Genomic DNA, 16,867 nt, shown 5'->3' on the forward strand with positions numbered 1-16,867 from the left:
ATATTCATAAAGGCATCAATGATTTGAATAATTAAATTCTTTAGCGCTGAATGTGGAGAGCACTGATTCACCAAATATAATCCCTCGTTTTCCATTCTCGCTGCTATATCTCACCTTTTAATATTGAGTGTTTTTTTTTTTTTTTTAGCTTTACCATAGCAATGCCGTGTTAATTTGCTGGCTATCTTACCGCATAAACATTTTATTACGGGTCCGATTCGTATAAATCAGGTCGGTTTTTAGCACTTATATGCGTTATTGAAGATGAGTTGTTTTTCTTGCATAAAATTTTGCTCCGAAGATGTCAAAAGTTACGATGATGATGATATAGCATACGTTACTGTTGCAGGTTTGAAAATTAAATCATACATTACACTTGACACGCTATACTTTACGCTTTAATTTGGTTTGTTCATGTTTGTTGTCCCTATAGGAGATGGTACTTGGGGAAATATTATACAAAAGGATGTTACCAGTAAGCAGGGCGGTTCAAAATAGATATCCGAATTATTCATATAGTTGCTATCAATATCTGAATCTGTATTCGAAATTTCGGATCTGGATTCGCCTCGAATGTCCAAATTATTGAAAATAAAAATTATTATTATTTATTAAACTTTTAAACAAATATTACATAATTTTTTAAAAATATATTTTGGATATCTGAAATAAACGAAAATTATCACAAATATCCGAACCTTATCAGAAATGTCCGAACTTTCAAATTAATGTTTACTATTTTCTAATTTTATAAAATACCACGAAAATTCGGATATCAGAATTTTCGGATATTTGAGGTTCTGAATTTAGGATAATTTGAGGTCTGTTTGGGATTCAGATTTTATTCACAACCCTACTCATATGCACATAACTCAACGTTTAGGTTATTGTTTCAGATTTTTGAACTGACAATATTATGTTGGTGTATAGATGAGAAACAGTTTAGTAGTCAAAGGGCTAATGAGGCGCATTCTTTTACGCTTAACGAGCTCGCTATCACAACACAAAATTTCAAGGATGCTAATTTGATTGGAGAAGGTGGATTTGGAAGAGTTTACAAGGGCCAATTAGTTTCAGGGAAAGTAAGTTGTATTGTTACTATGATCATAAGCATTCTGTTTATATAATTATTGAGTTAACTATTGAATTTGATTCACAGATGGTTGCTGTAAAGCAGCTCAATCTTAATGGCTTTCAAGGGGACCGGGAGTTCATAGTGGAGGTTCTTATGTTGAGTCTATTACAACATTCAAACCTTGTTACTTTGACAGGTTATTGTGCACATGGAGATCAAAGACTATTGGTTTATGAGTACATGTCACGTGGCAGCCTGGAAAATCATCTTTTTGGTAGGTCTTATTGATACAGTTGATTTCTTTTAAATGCATAATATGATTGTTATATGAACTAATTACTAATCCTATTAGAATATGTTTTTATAACATAGAAATGTTGCCTTAAAGATTAGGTCAATTCATACATTGGGTGCCTCATTGTGTTTGTGTTTTTTAGGCTATTTTTGAATGCTAATTTGTTAACCCTTTGATGTATTGGCCACAAAAATCTTAAAAGATTCTGATCAACAGTGCAATCTTATTGCATGGATCAATTTTGAAGTTAAACTGAATTTCAGTGTTTGAGATTTTGATGATTGTTTAGTTTCAGTTTGGTTTTCCGTTTGGGCTTGAATTTTTTTTGTCCTAAATATTAAATTTTAACAAACATCTTTTTTTTAAATAATAATTAATTTTTATTCATTAGGGCTAAAATATCTCGGATCCACTCTTTATTATATTCTTTTAAATTACTCAAAATTCAAAATTAGAAAATGAAAATCTACAAGCTCTGTTTGGTATTTTTTATTTTAGTTACACACAAAACCGAAATTAACCAATTTTCTTAAATTAACATGATATGTTGAATTTTCAGATCTAAAGCCTAATCAGGAGCCCCTAGATTGGAACACGAGACTAAAAATTGCTATTGGTGCGGCTCGTGGCCTCGAGCATCTCCATTGCAAAGCTAATCCACCAGTAATATATCGTGATTTAAAGTCTTCAAACATATTATTGGATAATGACTTCAATCCAAAGCTTTCAGACTTTGGGCTTGCTAAAATGGGGCCTGTTGGCGATGACACACACGTGTCAACACGTGTTATGGGTACATATGGTTATTGTGCTCCTGAATATGCAATGAGTGGGAAATTAACTGTAAAGTCCGATATATATAGCTTTGGTGTCGTTTTATTGGAGCTTGTTAGCGGTAGGAAGGCTATTTCGACCAAGAAACATCCCGGAGAGAAAAATTTAGTTCCTTGGGTGAGTTGACTTTTTTTTAATTGCGGGTCTGGCCAAACTTCACCTTGAAGCGGGCCATTTTTATCATGGCTCTGGTAAAAAAATGCATTATTGTGTGTATGAAACAAAAAAAGCAAACCAAAAAAAAAAAAAGATGTTTTTTATAGGTGTTTGTAAAGACTAAAGACTGAACTTTTCTTTCGGTTTTGGTTTTCAATGTAATAAAAAACCAAAAAAATTGAACTGAAGAGAAACTGACAGATTTTTATTTTAGGTGTAAGTAATTTTTAAGAGTTTTGTAAATAGTGTAGCCCAGATGTATAATAATTAATTGGTTATTTATTAAAAAATAGTTTCGGTTCAAGTTTATTACTTTTAGCCAATTTAAATTTGGCCCAAAAATTTCTAGTTGGAAGCCAAAACCAAAACCGAACGGTTTTTAAAAACCAAAAGTTCGGATTTTAATTCGTTTTTAGCCCAAAAACTGTCCCATTGACCCTTATTAATAATAACGAAACTTGACTTTTGGTGATGTTTGATCCGCTCACAAGCAATGGGTTAAAGTTGTTTCTTTCATTAAAGCATTTGAACTTTTGCAGTCGCGACCTTTTTTGAAAGACCCTAAGAAGTTTGTTCAATTGGTGGACCCGCTACTGCATGGTCAATTCTCCTTGCGTTCAGTGCACCATGTGGTTACAATAGTTGCAATGTGTCTTCAGGAGGAAGCAAACTCCCGGCCCTTGATTAGTGATATTGTTGACGCATTCAAGTTTTTAGCTTCTCAAGTGAAATGTTCGGATACCAAAAAAAGTTTAATCGTTGACTCGCAACCATCACCGTCAAAACATGATGAGTTCGATGCTCGTGACCCGCCTACATGATTATTATTATTTTTTTTTTGCTAATGAGGTTGCACCATAAGTTATTTTTGCCAAAATGATTTGCTAGTTGCTACAAACATAAGACAAGGATATTTAATGATTATTTATTGTTTATATTATATTGATTCATTCGCATCCTGCTGCAGGAATTGTACTACGTTCCTACTATGCGGGAAAGTTCATATATCATTTATATGATGTTAGTTAATATTTCTTTTCTTGGTTGTTCAACATTTTATTCGATGAGTTTGATCTCATTTAGTTGACACCAATAAAGATAAAAACATGGCTGAATGGTACATGCCTTGGAAAACTAGTTTTTGATTGGATGTATTACTGATTAGAGAAAAATATGTTAAGTGCATTGTTAGTCTTACTATCCCCAGCAACACGGCTTACATGTTCCTCCAGTTTGTTCGCTATTAACAAAGAGAAGAGACCGTGTTTTCGGGGGCTGATTCACAAAAATCCGACCGCTTCATTTGTGTTTCATCCAGTTTGCTAACTATCGAAAGTTCGAAACCGTCAAAAAGAAGGTATATTTTCGGATATATATTTATTTTATATAATATGAGCATTCTTATTTTATTATTAAATAAGTTATATTTTTGTATTAAATAAGTTAACAAGAATTAAATTGTATTGTTGAGTTCATAAGACAAACTAATAACATTTATCGGAATCCCCCACTGTATTTATATAAGTATATTATTATCATCACAAGTTATGATAATCTAAAAAGCTTGCTATCACAAATTCACAGGGTTTTATAAAACCCAACCGTTAACCGCATAAAAGCAAACAGGATAACATAACCGGGTAAATGTTTTGACCACAATTAACTATTAACTATGCACCATAGATTTCATAATAATAAATAGGTCGCAAACCTTTGTTTATCAATGATATACTTCATAATAATAATTAAGACAAACCTTTGTTTACCAATGTTAAAAGATAACTGGATAAGACAAAGCCTGGACCTTTCTGTTACAACTAGAATAATAGTTTAGCCTAATATGTCATAGTTGGCAACGTAGAGGGGCGTATGATGTAATTTGCCAATACATGTAATCAAGAGTCGTTATATACCAGTTAACCAAGCCATCATGTTGAAAATGTAGCATGCAATTATCAATCTTATATCCGAATATGTTTGATGTTTAATGGTGTTTTATTTTGTTTGCATACATGTGTTTGGATGGTAATTGGAAAGTTCATGGGCTTAAAGACGGAAAACATAAACTTAGGCTTGATGCTGGGTAACTTGGGTTTTGGATGTTGTGCTCGTGCTTGCTGCTTTGTTTAATGGGATGGCTTGTTGTATAAACAATAGAGATTAAGGGTGTGAAAAGGATATCACAATTATCACTGACCTTTCACAACGTCTTTATTATATACCAGCTATCATCTTCGTTGAATTTAGTATTTTTCATCAAGATCATTTTGTTTTGTGGTCATATCCGTGCGATAATAATATCAATCTTGTTGTTCACTAGTTCTCATTGTGTATTCCTCTATTCTTGTATTGTTCTTGACTCTTGAGCAAAACAATTGTGATATCAATGTAGGTTGTAGGATTATGTGTTTGTGGCATATAATAACATAGGTGGTGAAGTGATGAAGACAAATAAAATTCGTAATACATTCTTGCCATTTATAAAACAAGTAGCTCTTGGTAGATTACCAATAGTGAATGTGAAAATGGATGCTAATCTGATTGGAGAAGATGGATTTGGAGGAGTTTACAAGGGCCAATTAGTTTTAGAAAAAGTAAGTTGTATTGTTGCTATGTGTGAGCGCATATGTTGTAATTCTCAACAAATGCGGCGCATATGTTATGCGGCGCATATGTTATACGTTCACAATATATGCGCCCCATATGTTGTGTGTGTGTACATATATATATGTATAGGTTGTTTGTTTTCATTTGAATGTAATAATTGATTCTGGATCAATAAAATTCTATCTCTTCTTCATTTCATTTTCTTTCGTGTTATCGTCTTTGTACGATTTTATGGTATTAGAGCATGGCTATTAAGACGTGCTCTTCGTTTTAAAACGGATTTTTCAATCTTTTCTCCTCTCCTTTATTCCGCTGCTTTCTCTTGTTTCTTGATCTTCTGATCAAATTCTTCATCTTGTTCTTCTGTTTCTGTTGATTTTCACCTTGTTTCTTCCATTAAATGTGTTCTTTTCATCTCTTTTTCATAATTTTCGTAGTTTTCACCATCAAAATTTTCTCTAAATCTCTCGGATTGCTCTTTTCCTATTCCTAAACCTTTTCTCAAGGTTTCAGACCTTTCCTCTTCCAGTTTCATCAATTTTTGATATTTTCTTTTCTCTTGACCTTACACGCCACATAAGTCTTAGACCTATATGGCGCATAAGTCCATCTCTCACTTATTCGCCGCATATGTTATGCGGCGCATAAGCCCCTTTCAAGCACATAAGTTGTTTTGACGGCGCATAAGTCTCTTTTCAATTGTTTGAGTTCGTTTTTTCGTGTTCTCCTAATGAAATCCCTCACAATATACCATTGATTCTTCAAATCCTCTTTATCTTCATCCGTCTGATCATCCTGGCATGATTCTGGTTTCAAAATTCTTTGACGGAATTGGTTATGGAGCTTAGAAACGAGCATTGTCTATTGCTCTTTTTGCTAAGAACAAACTTGGGTTCATTAATAACACCGTCCCCATGCCAGCTAATCAAACACATTTTGCCCTCTGGCAAAGATGCAATGATATGGTACATCTTGGATTCTCAACACTCTTAATCAGGATATTCGTGATAGTGTTTTGTATGCCGAAACTACTCAAATCTTTGGAATGAGTTTAACTCTAGATATGGCCCAGCAAGTGGTGCTAGAGTTTATCAACTTCAAAAGAATCTTTGTCAAATCTTCCAAAGAAGTAGTGGCATTGCTACTTATTTTGCTAAAATGAAATCCAATTGGGACGAATTGATGATGTCAACTCCATTCCTTCTTGCATGTGTGGGGTTGCTCATGCCTTTGCTAAATGAGAGGAGGATCAAAGGCTAATTCAGTTTCTTGTTAGACTGAATCCAAGTTATGACATGATTAGAAACAATATTCTGATGATGCAGCCCCTTCCTTCTATTGATCGTGCTTATGGGATCTTGATACAAGACGAAAAACAGAGAGAAATCTACACCACCACCACTGATTTCACCACATCCTCTGCTTCTATGCATGTTAATACTGGAGGACCTGTTACTGGTGGAATTGGAGAAAACAAAAGAAATTTAGTGTGTACTCACTGTAAACGGAATGGGCATTCGGTGAGCAATGTTATAAGTTGATTGGATTTCCAAAAGATTTCAAATTCAATAAAGGAAAGAAGTTTGCTAACCTTGCTGAGGAACAAGGAAAAGGTGATCACAATCAGTCTTATCAGCAAGGAGTCACTCAGCAACAGTATCATGATTTGATGGTTTTGTTGTAGCAGAATAAACTTCAACCTGGGCCTTCTAATACTTATGCTGCTGCTAACAACGCTACAACCATCAATCATGATTTTTTCAGAGGTATAATGTCTTGCAATACTTCCAAATTTTCTTCCAAATGGATCATTGGAACTGGTGCAAATGATCATATTTGTCATGATGAAAATTTGTTTTCAAGCATTTCCTTTCTACAAAATCCAACTTTTATCACTCTTCCTAATGGCACCAGTGTTACTGTTAATCAGTATGGGATTGTTCCTTTAACTGATAAACTTTCTTTGTCCAAAGTTCTTTTAGTACCACATTGATGCAGTTTTGGAAGCGATCAATGGCTCGAGAGACTTATGATTAATCAAAGACGATAAAACCGAACCAAAGGTTCAAGAACAATGTTCTTTTAATATAAAACTTAATAAAAAACTATTCAACTAACAACCATCAAACCCTATTTAAATACTAAACAAAGGAAATCATATAAACATGGAAACGAGATAAGCGTAAAAATAATAAAAGATAAACTAATAATTTAAAAGATTTCAATTTCCTATAATGCTCCTGCATCATACTCCCCGTCTTCGAAAAAACTCGTTCTCGAGTTTTGCCTTAAGACCAAAGCCACCTGGATCGAAAGGAACATCAACCTGCTCTTTATTTATTATCACCATGACTAAATCCGTTCAATTTTATGGGTTGTCTCACCCGGCTCTAAATATATTTGATTGGCCCCCCTCCATGGAATTTTAACCATAAAAGTTGCATGTAAATCTTCAAATATGGCAATGTTCAACACATTAACTTTGATAATTTTTGTTTCCTTATAGGTGGGAACAAAATGCTCCATCATTAACGGAAGCATTCAAATGGCTCATGACACTTTAGTTAATCAAAGACCAATAACTGAACCATAGGTTCCAAGAACAATGTTCTTCAATTTAATATTCAACCAAAAACTCTTCAACTAACAACCATCAAACCCTATTTATATAATAAACAAAGGAAATCAGATAAACATGGAAACGAGATAAACATAAAAATAATAAAAGATAAACTAATAATTTAAAAGATTTCAATTTCCTATAATGCGCCTGCATCACACATTTTAGAAATAATCTTCTTTCTGTTTCAAGATTACGTTCTAATACTGATGGTACTGTTCTTTTCTTTAAAAATAATTGTGTTTTACAGGCCCCTTTTTCTGAAGAACCCTCTGGTTCTTGGTGAAATGCTCAATGGACTTTACCTTCTTGAGGCAACCAAGAATTTTGCTAATAGTTCTTTCCTTTTCAATAAAACCTGTAATTTTGTTGTAACCCGTAAAAATTGGCATAATTGTTTAGGACATTTGCCAATTTACAAATTGAAACAATTACCATTCATTTCTAATACTTCTTTCAAATCTATCGAGCATTGTGATATATGTCCCAAGGCAAGACAACATAAATTGCCATTTCCAACTAGCTCTACATCTACTAGCAAAATCTTTGAGCTAATTCATATTGATGTTTTGGTGCCTTATCATACAACTACTTATAATGGTTTTAGATATCTTTTAACCATTGTGGATGATTATAGCAGAAACACATGGACACATTTGCTTTCCACTAAAAGCAATCATTTCCTATTCTTCAATCTTTCATTGAAATGGTTAGTAATCAATTTGGAACCACTTTGAAATGCATTCGGTCTGATAATGCTTTTGAACTAGGGACCAGATTAGTTCAATGTGCTTACTTATTAAGTAAAGGCATTATTCATCAGACTACTTGTGTGGCTGTTCCTCAACAAAATGGTATTGTTGAACGAAAACATAAACATTTGCTTGAGACCTCGAGAGCTGTAATGTTTCAATCTAAAATTCTTGTTCAGTTTTGGGGTGACTGTATTTTAACTGCAACACATTTGATCAATCGGTTTCCCACTGAAATTCTTAACAATAAAACCTCATATGAGGTTTTAACAGTAAGACTTCCCTCTTAGGCTCACATGAAGTCTTTTGCTTGTCTTGCTTACGCTTCCACTTTGAGTCATGGACGAGACAAATTCAAACCAAGGGCTGTTCCTTGTGTTTTTTTGAGATATCCTCTTGGTAAAAAGGCTTACAGATTATATGATCTTGACACAAATAAGGTTATCATATCAAGACATGTTGTTTTCTTTGAAGCTTTATTCCCTTCAATTACAAAATCTAAAGACAGTTTTGTTTTTCCATCCATTGATATTATCAATCAATTCTTTGATGATCCTTCCCTTGCTTCCGCTTCTACTTCGATTCCCGATTCCATTCCTAATCCTCCTTTTAATGATCCTCATGTTAGAAGGTCATCCAGAACTTCTGTCCTCCCTTCTTATTTAAATGACTATGTCTGCAATCTCACCATTTCTTTCACACTGTCACTAATTCGTGCTCCTCTTCTGTGTCTTGTTCTTCTTCTCAACTTCTTTCTTTCAGTCAATATCTCACCAAAACAATATCGGATTTACATGAGCACACTTCCTATAAAGAAGCTGCAACTATTCCTGCATTGCAAGATGCCATGAAAGCAGAGTTTCAGGCTCTTGAAAATACTAATACTTGGGCTGTTGTTAATCTTCCTCTTGGGAAGAAAACCATAAAAAGCAAATGGATGTTTAAAGTAAAACACCGAGCATATGGCACTGTTGAACGTTGTAAAGAATGATTGGTGGTAAGAGGAGATACTCAAAAAGAAGGGATTGATTATAATGAAACTTTTTCTCTTGTTGTTAAAATGACCACCATTCGAAGTCTTGTTGCTGTTGCTACCAAACGACGTTGACCCCTTTTTCAACTTGATTCTAATAATGCTTTTCTTCATGGGGATTTAGATGAATACAGTTATATGCTACTACTGCCTGGTATGAGCTTTCAAATCATCAAGTGCTTAAACTTCCGAAATCCTTAACGGTTTAAAACAAGCTTCTCGACAATGGTATGGGAAATTGTCATCTGCTTTGAAGACAAGAGGGTATATAAGTTCTCAGAATGATCACTCTTTGTTTTCCAAATCCATGGGCTCCTCTGTCGTTTATGTCGCCGTATATGTTGATGACATTTTGGTTACTGGAAACAATTTGGAAGAGATCAATGATTTTAAATCTTTTCTGGATTCTTCCTTCAAGATTAAAGATCCGGGACACTCAATTATTTTTTAGGGATGGAGGTTCTTTATACCACTAAAGGCGTTATCATGTGTCAACGTAAATTTGCCAAAGACATGCTTGCATAATTTGACACTTCCAATCTTCCTATCACCAGTTCTCCATTACCTCATCATTTAGAGGTAAAAGCTCATGAAGGTCCTGCTATTGCTGAACCTTTACAATACCGGAAACTTGTTGGTAAACTCAATTACCTTACTCACACAAGACCTGATATTGCGTTTGCTATTCAATTTTTAAGTCGGTTCATGCAACATCCACGACTCCCTCATTAGACGACTGCTCTTCACACTCTTTCTTATGTCAAAGGAACTATATCTCAAGGTTATTTTCTAACAATAATCCTTCTTTTGACTTAGCAGCTTTCTGTGATTCAGATTGGGCGGCTTGTCCCAATACTAGACGATCGGTCAGTGGGTTTTATATCTCTCTTGGAGGTTCTCCAATCTCTTGGAAATCCAAGAAACAACCCACTATTTCTTTAAGTTATGCTGAAGCTGAGTATCGATCGCTTCCTGTGTTACTGCTGAGCTTGCATAGTTAACTAGACTTCTTACCGAGTTTCATGTCCCTGGTATCACTTCGGTTAACCTCAACAGCCAAGCTGCAATTTATATTGCCAACAACCCTGTATTCTATGAGCGCACGAAGCATGTCGAGATTGATTGCCATTTTGTTCGTGAGAAATTACAAGAGGGTCTCGTCAATCTGATACATACGAAGACAACGGACCAGCTTGCTGATCTATTTACCAAGAGCTTACTATGACCTCATTTTCATGAGCTTTTATGTAAGTTGGGGTTTTATCAATCTCCAACTTGAAGGGGGGGGGGGGGGGGGTGAGCGCATATGTTATGCGTCCTCAACATATGCGCTACGTAAGTTTTAAATATAGGGTGTTTTTTTTTTCATTTGAATGTAATAATTGATTCTAGAGCAATAAAATTTTCTCTCATTTTCATTTCATTTTCTTTCATGTTATCGTCTTTGTACGATTTCACTATGATTATAAGCATTTTGTTTATATGATTGTGGAGTTAACTATTGAATGTGATTTAAAGATGGTTGCTGTAAAGCAGCTCAACCTTAACGGTTTTCAAGGGGACCGGGAGTTCATAGTGGAGGTTCTCATGTTGAGCCTATTGCAACATTCAAACCTTGTTACATTGACATATTATTGTGCACATGGAGAGCAAAGACTATTGGTTTATGAGTACATGCCGGTTTATGAGTACATGCCACGTGGCAGCCTGGAAAATCATATTTTTGGTAGGTCTTATTAATGTAGTTGACTTCTTTTATAAGTGCTTAATATAATTGTTATATGAACTAATTACTAATCCTATTATAATATTTTTTTATAACATAGAAATGTTGCCTTAAAGATTAGGTCAATTCATACATTGGGTGCCTCATTGTGTTTGTAGGCTATTTTGAGTGCTGATTTGCTAACCATTTAACGTATTTGTCACAAAAATAGATCTTAAAAGATTCTGAACACTACAATCTTGTTGCATGGGTCAGTTTTGAACTCAAACCGAATTTCGGTTTTCGAGATTTTGATGATTGCTTAGTTTTGGTTTTGCCGTTTAGGCTTGAATTTTTTGCCTAAATAATAAATTTTAGCCAACACCTTTTTGTTAAATAATAATTAATTATTATTATTATACATTAGAGCCAAAATATCTCGGACTCACTCTTTATTATATTCTTTTAAATTACCCAAAATTCAAATTTAAAAATGAGAATTTATAAGCCCTGTTTGGTATTTTCGATTTTAATTACACAAAACACCGAAATTAACTAATTTTCTTAAATTAACATGATATATTTAATTTTAGATCTGAAGCCTAGTTTGGAGCCCCTAGATTGGAACACGAGACTAAAAATTTCTATTGGTGCGGCTCGTGACCTCGAGCATCTCCACTGCCAAGAAAATCCACTAGTAATATATCATGATTTAAAATCTTCAAACATATTATTGGATAATGACTTCAATCCAAAGCCTTCAGACTTTGGGCATGCTAAATTGGGGCCTGTTGGCGACGACATTCACGTGTCAACACATTTTATGGGTACATATGGTTATTGTGCTTCTGAATATGTAATGAGTGGGAAATTAACCGTAAAGTTTGATACATATAGCTTTGGTGTTGTTTAGTTGGAGCTTGTTGCTGGTAGAAAGGCTATTTCGACTAAGAAACCTGGAGAGTAAAATTCAGTTTCTTGGGTGAGTTGACTTTTTAGTTGTCGGGTCTGGTCAAACTTCACCTAGAAATGGGCCATTTTTATCATGGGTAAAAACTGGATTATTGCAATAAGAATTAAGGGTCTGTATGAAAAAAAAGCTTAAACCTAAAAAAAACAACCGACGCTTTTTATAGTTGTTCGTAAAGGCTGAACTATTCGTTCGGTTTTAATTTGCATGTAATAAAAATTCAAATAATAAAAGCGAACCGAATTGATAGATTCTTATGTTAGATGTAAGCAATTTATAAGAGTTTAATAAATAGTGTAACAAAAATATTTTGGCCAGATGTCTAAATATTAATTAGTTATTTATTAACAAAAAGTTTAAGTTCAAGTTCATTATTTTGAGCCAGTTTAACTTTGGCCCGAAATATCTAATTGGCATGCCAAAACTAAAACCCTAACGCTTTTTAAAAACAAATATTTTTGGTTTTAGTTTGTTTTTAGCCCAAAATTGTCTCATTAACACTTATTAATAACCAAGCTTTGACATTTTGTGAAGTTTGACACGCTCACAAGCAACAGGTTAAAGTTGTATCTTACATTAAAGTTTTTATTTATGCAGTCTCTGATAATTATAATCCCGATTTGTTAAAAGATAAAACCGAGGGGTGGCAAGGTCGATCTCAAAAGGAGGAGATCAAATTCAAATATATTAAGTTTTATTTATTTAAAGTTTATGTTTATCTTTTATTACTTTCCTAGCTATTTATAGTCAAATTGTTTTACTAGTTTCATATTTCTGGTCAAATTATGATTGTTAGCCTATAAATACTTTTGAGTTTTCTTTTTATAATAATAAGTTGAAGTGATGTATTGAAGTTAAAAAATCCTCATCTGCTCCTTCCGATTTTTTACAATAATTTGGTATTTTTCATTTTTGTTTTCTCCAACAACCTATAACCATATATATTGGCCACATACCATCTACCGTCGACATCAAGTTCCGATTTCGTGTTAAAGTCAAGAACTAAAACAAGAGTTTTAATTCCAATTGATTTCCTGACTTGGTCATGTTAATTTAGAAACATTAACTAATATGAAGTCTAAAAATATGGTGCATGGTGATATTCAAACTTTGCATGGTGAGCATGTTTGCAATGCATGTATGCTAGGCAAACATAGTAGAAACCCGTTTCCTAAAATCACCATGTTCCGTGCCACAAGACCATTCGAGTTGGTTCACACCGATTTATGTGGACCAATCTCATCTCCTACATTGGGAGGAAACTGATATTTTATGCTTCTTGTAAATGATCATACGAGGTACATGTGAGTTATATTATTAAAAATAAGAATGATGCTTTGGGTATTTTCAAAAAGTTTAAACAGGAAGTGGAGTTAGAGCATTCGCTAAAGCTTAAAGCTCTAAGAAGCGATCGAGGTGGCGAGCTTCTAAACAAACTTTTCACCGAATATCGTGATCAAGAAGGAGTAAACAGAATGTTTACGGCTCCTTACTCTCCTCAACAAAATGGTGTAGTCGAAAGGCGAAACCGAACGGTCCTAAATGCAACAAGAAGTATGATGAAAGCCTTGGACCTTCCATAAAACTTATGAGGAGAAAGGGTAAGACACTTGGTTTACGTGTTGAATCGGGTACCTACTAAAGCATTGAAGACGGTAACCCCCTATGAAGACTTGGGTGCTTAACGTACATGAAGATACCCACCGCCAACCTCCAAAAATTAGATGACTGAAGCATGGAGGTTGTACATCTCGGAACCGAACCGGGATCAAAAGATTACAGATTATATGACCCGACTCAAAATCGTATTTATGTGAGACGAGATGCCTGTTTCAAAGAAAGTCAAAAGTTAGACTGGTCTCGACACACCGACTCATTTCAAGTCGGAACCGGACCTGAATGGGTTGAATTTATAATCGAGCCACTCCAAGAAGAAGTTCAATAAGAAGTTCCAGCAGTCAAAAATGAAGATCCAACATACCTTAACAGGCCAGGATTTGAAGACCAACCGGAAGAAAATCCCGAACCTGAGCTGCGAAGAACTGGTCTTCAATCGGTCTCTCCTAAAAGGTTTGAAGATTATGTAATGTTGTGTGAAGGAGAATGTCTTCACCTAGATGAAGAGCTAGCTACTTTTGAAGAGGCAAAGAATTCTAAAAAATGGTGAGAAGCAATGAGATCCGAATTAGTCTCAATAAAGCAAAACAATACGTGGGACTTATGTAACTTACCAGTGGGTCACAAGGCGATTGGTTTGAAATAGGTGTTTAAAACTAATCGTGATGCAGACGGGTCAATAACAAAGTAAAAAGCAAGATTAGTCGCGAAGGGGTACGTGCAAGAGCATGGGGTAGACTCTTATGAGGTTTTTACCCTGGTGGCGATAATGGAAACCGTACGTTTGATTTTAGTAATTGCAGAAAATTGTGGTTGGTTCGTTTACCATTTGGACATTAAATCGGCGTTGTGAAATGGCGAGTTGAAGGAAGAAGTATATATGAAGCATCCTAATGGTTTTGAAGTTCCCAAGAAACACGGTATAGTTTATAAGTTACGAAAGACTTTATACGGTCTTCGCCAAGCCCCACGAGCTTGGAATGAAAAACTCAACAAAACGTTGAAAGGTCTGGATCTTATTCGATGTCCAAGAGAACCGGCGGTGTACAAGCGGAATACAAGAACTGACATTCTCATTGTTGGTGTATATGTCGATGATCTTATTGTGACTGGTTCGAGTCAATCCGAGATTGAGAAATTCAAGAGTCAAATGAAGAATGAGTTCGAGATGCAAGATCTCGGAATGCTTTCTTACTATTTGGGCATTGAAACAACACAGAAGAAGCATGTGATAAAGTTGAAACAAGAAGCTTATGCTAATAAAATTTTAATGAGTGTAGGTTTAAGCAAGTGCAACCCAACTTGATTTCCTATAGAACATCGATTGTAAGTAATTAAAGATGAATAAGGAGAACCCGTTGATGCAACCGAATATCAGAGACTAATCGGTAGCTTAAGGTACTTATCACACATAAGGCCTGATTTGAGTTACTCAGTAGGAGTTGCTAGTAGGTTTATGCAAAACTGAAACAATCCCATATGCAGATTTTGAAGTATATATTAAGATATGTACAAGGCACGGGTGGATATGGTTTGACGTATGGATGCGGTAGTAGAGAGTTGGTTGGTTCTTGTGATAGTAGTTATGGTATGGGTCAAACGGATGGACGAGGTACCACCAGAATGGTGTTTTATTATGGTGGTGCATGATCTCATGGCTCTCACATAAACAACAAACCGTAGCCTTATCGTCATGTGAATCTGAGTATATGGTTGCAGCAACTGCGGCTTGTCAAGCTATATGGTTAAGGGGATTATTAAGCGAGTTAACCGGGCATGAAGAAAAGGTGGTGACGTTACATGTGGATAATAGATCCGCTATTGATTTGATGAAAAATCCTGTGTTTCATGGAAGAAATAAGCATATCAATATTAGATTTCACTTCATTCGTGAATGTATTGAACATGATGATGTCCAGGTTGAGCATGTTAGTGGAGAGAAACAGAAGGCAGATATTTTAACAAAAGCGCTACCGAAGTTAAAGTTTGAAGAGATGAGGAAATTGCTCGGGATTGAAGATTTGAAAGGAACGAATCAAGATTAAGGGGGTGAATGATAATTATAATCCCGATTTGTTAAAAGATAAAACCGAGGGATAGCTAGGTCGATCTCAAGGGGAGGATAAGGAGGAGATCAAATTCAAATGTATTAAGTTTTATTTATTTAAAGTTTATGTCTATCTTTTATTAGTTTTCTATTTCTAGTCAAATTATGATTGTTAGGCCTATAAATGCTTTTGAATTTTCTTTTTATAATAATAAGTTGAAAAGTTAAAAAAATCCCCATATGCTCCTTCCGATTTCTTTACAATAATTTGATATTCTTTGTTTTTGTTTTCTCCAACAACCCATAACCATATATATTGGCCACACACTATCCACCGTCGACATCAAGTTCCGATCTCATGTTAAAGTCAAGAACTCAAACAAGAGTTTTAACACCAATTGATTTCCAACAGTCTCGCCCTTTTTTAAAAGACCGCAATAAGTTTGTTCTATTGGTGGACCCGCTACTACATGGTCAATTCTCGTTGCGTTTCGTGCACCAACAGTGGTGGACCTACACTTTGCCGTAGGGGGTCGACCGACCCCTGTGAAAAAAAAAAACAATTAGTGTTATATATAAGATAAAATCCCGAACAATCCCTATAAAATTTTCACACCTACCCCTATGTCATAATGAAAAAGGGAGAAGAAAATAGAATTATTAGAAAAAAAATTCCGATAAGAATAAGCAAAGGAAGTATGAAACTTTGAAGTTTGAACTGGTTAAGTACATATGAAAAAGAAAGAAGATGGGTTGTATGTATCTTTCCACTATTTGTTTTTATTAGGTATCGGAACACGAATCCTGCATACTAAACATTTACCAATTCAATTTAGAAAACATGCAATACAATATTCAAAAGTAAAGTAGCTTTAATAAAAAAATATTAACTTATATGTTATATTACGTTTATTGTGACATTTGAGCCAAAACAAGGTACACCTCGGTACGTATTTACCGATTAAGCAAATAAACGTCTTTTGCGTAACAAACGAACGATTAACCGAACGGGTCGGGTTATGACCCAGATATCTCGGGGGGCCATCTATAAGTGATATACGATCTATACAAGATAAAATATTAGAAATATGGTCTTAGTTTGATAACAAACAAGTTAAACGAAAACATGCTCGTTTAACCACCCGCTATAGATTTA

General features: G+C 34.7%; 1 protein-coding gene and 1 pseudogene across 1 annotated transcript; both read left to right on the forward strand.

Moving 5' to 3' along the window:
* Positions 1 to 264: 264 nt before the first annotated feature.
* On the forward strand, positions 265 to 3,181 carry LOC143585652 (putative serine/threonine-protein kinase PBL21). The gene is made up of 5 exons (XM_077067400.1): positions 265 to 349; positions 931 to 1,082; positions 1,160 to 1,349; positions 1,930 to 2,321; positions 2,900 to 3,181. Exons 1-5 carry the CDS (start codon positions 265 to 267, stop codon positions 3,179 to 3,181), a joined length of 1,101 nt encoding a protein of 366 aa, XP_076923515.1.
* Positions 3,182 to 10,890: 7,709 nt separating this feature from the next.
* Positions 10,891 to 16,240, forward strand: LOC143585653 (putative serine/threonine-protein kinase PBL21 pseudogene; annotated as a pseudogene).
* The last annotated feature ends 627 nt before the right edge of the window (positions 16,241 to 16,867 follow it).

Source organism: Bidens hawaiensis, unplaced genomic scaffold, assembly GCF_021521415.1.
Source record: "Bidens hawaiensis isolate Kalapana, Puna unplaced genomic scaffold, B.hawaiensis_p1.1 tig00033942_1, whole genome shotgun sequence".
NCBI lineage: Eukaryota > Viridiplantae > Streptophyta > Magnoliopsida > Asterales > Asteraceae > Bidens > Bidens hawaiensis.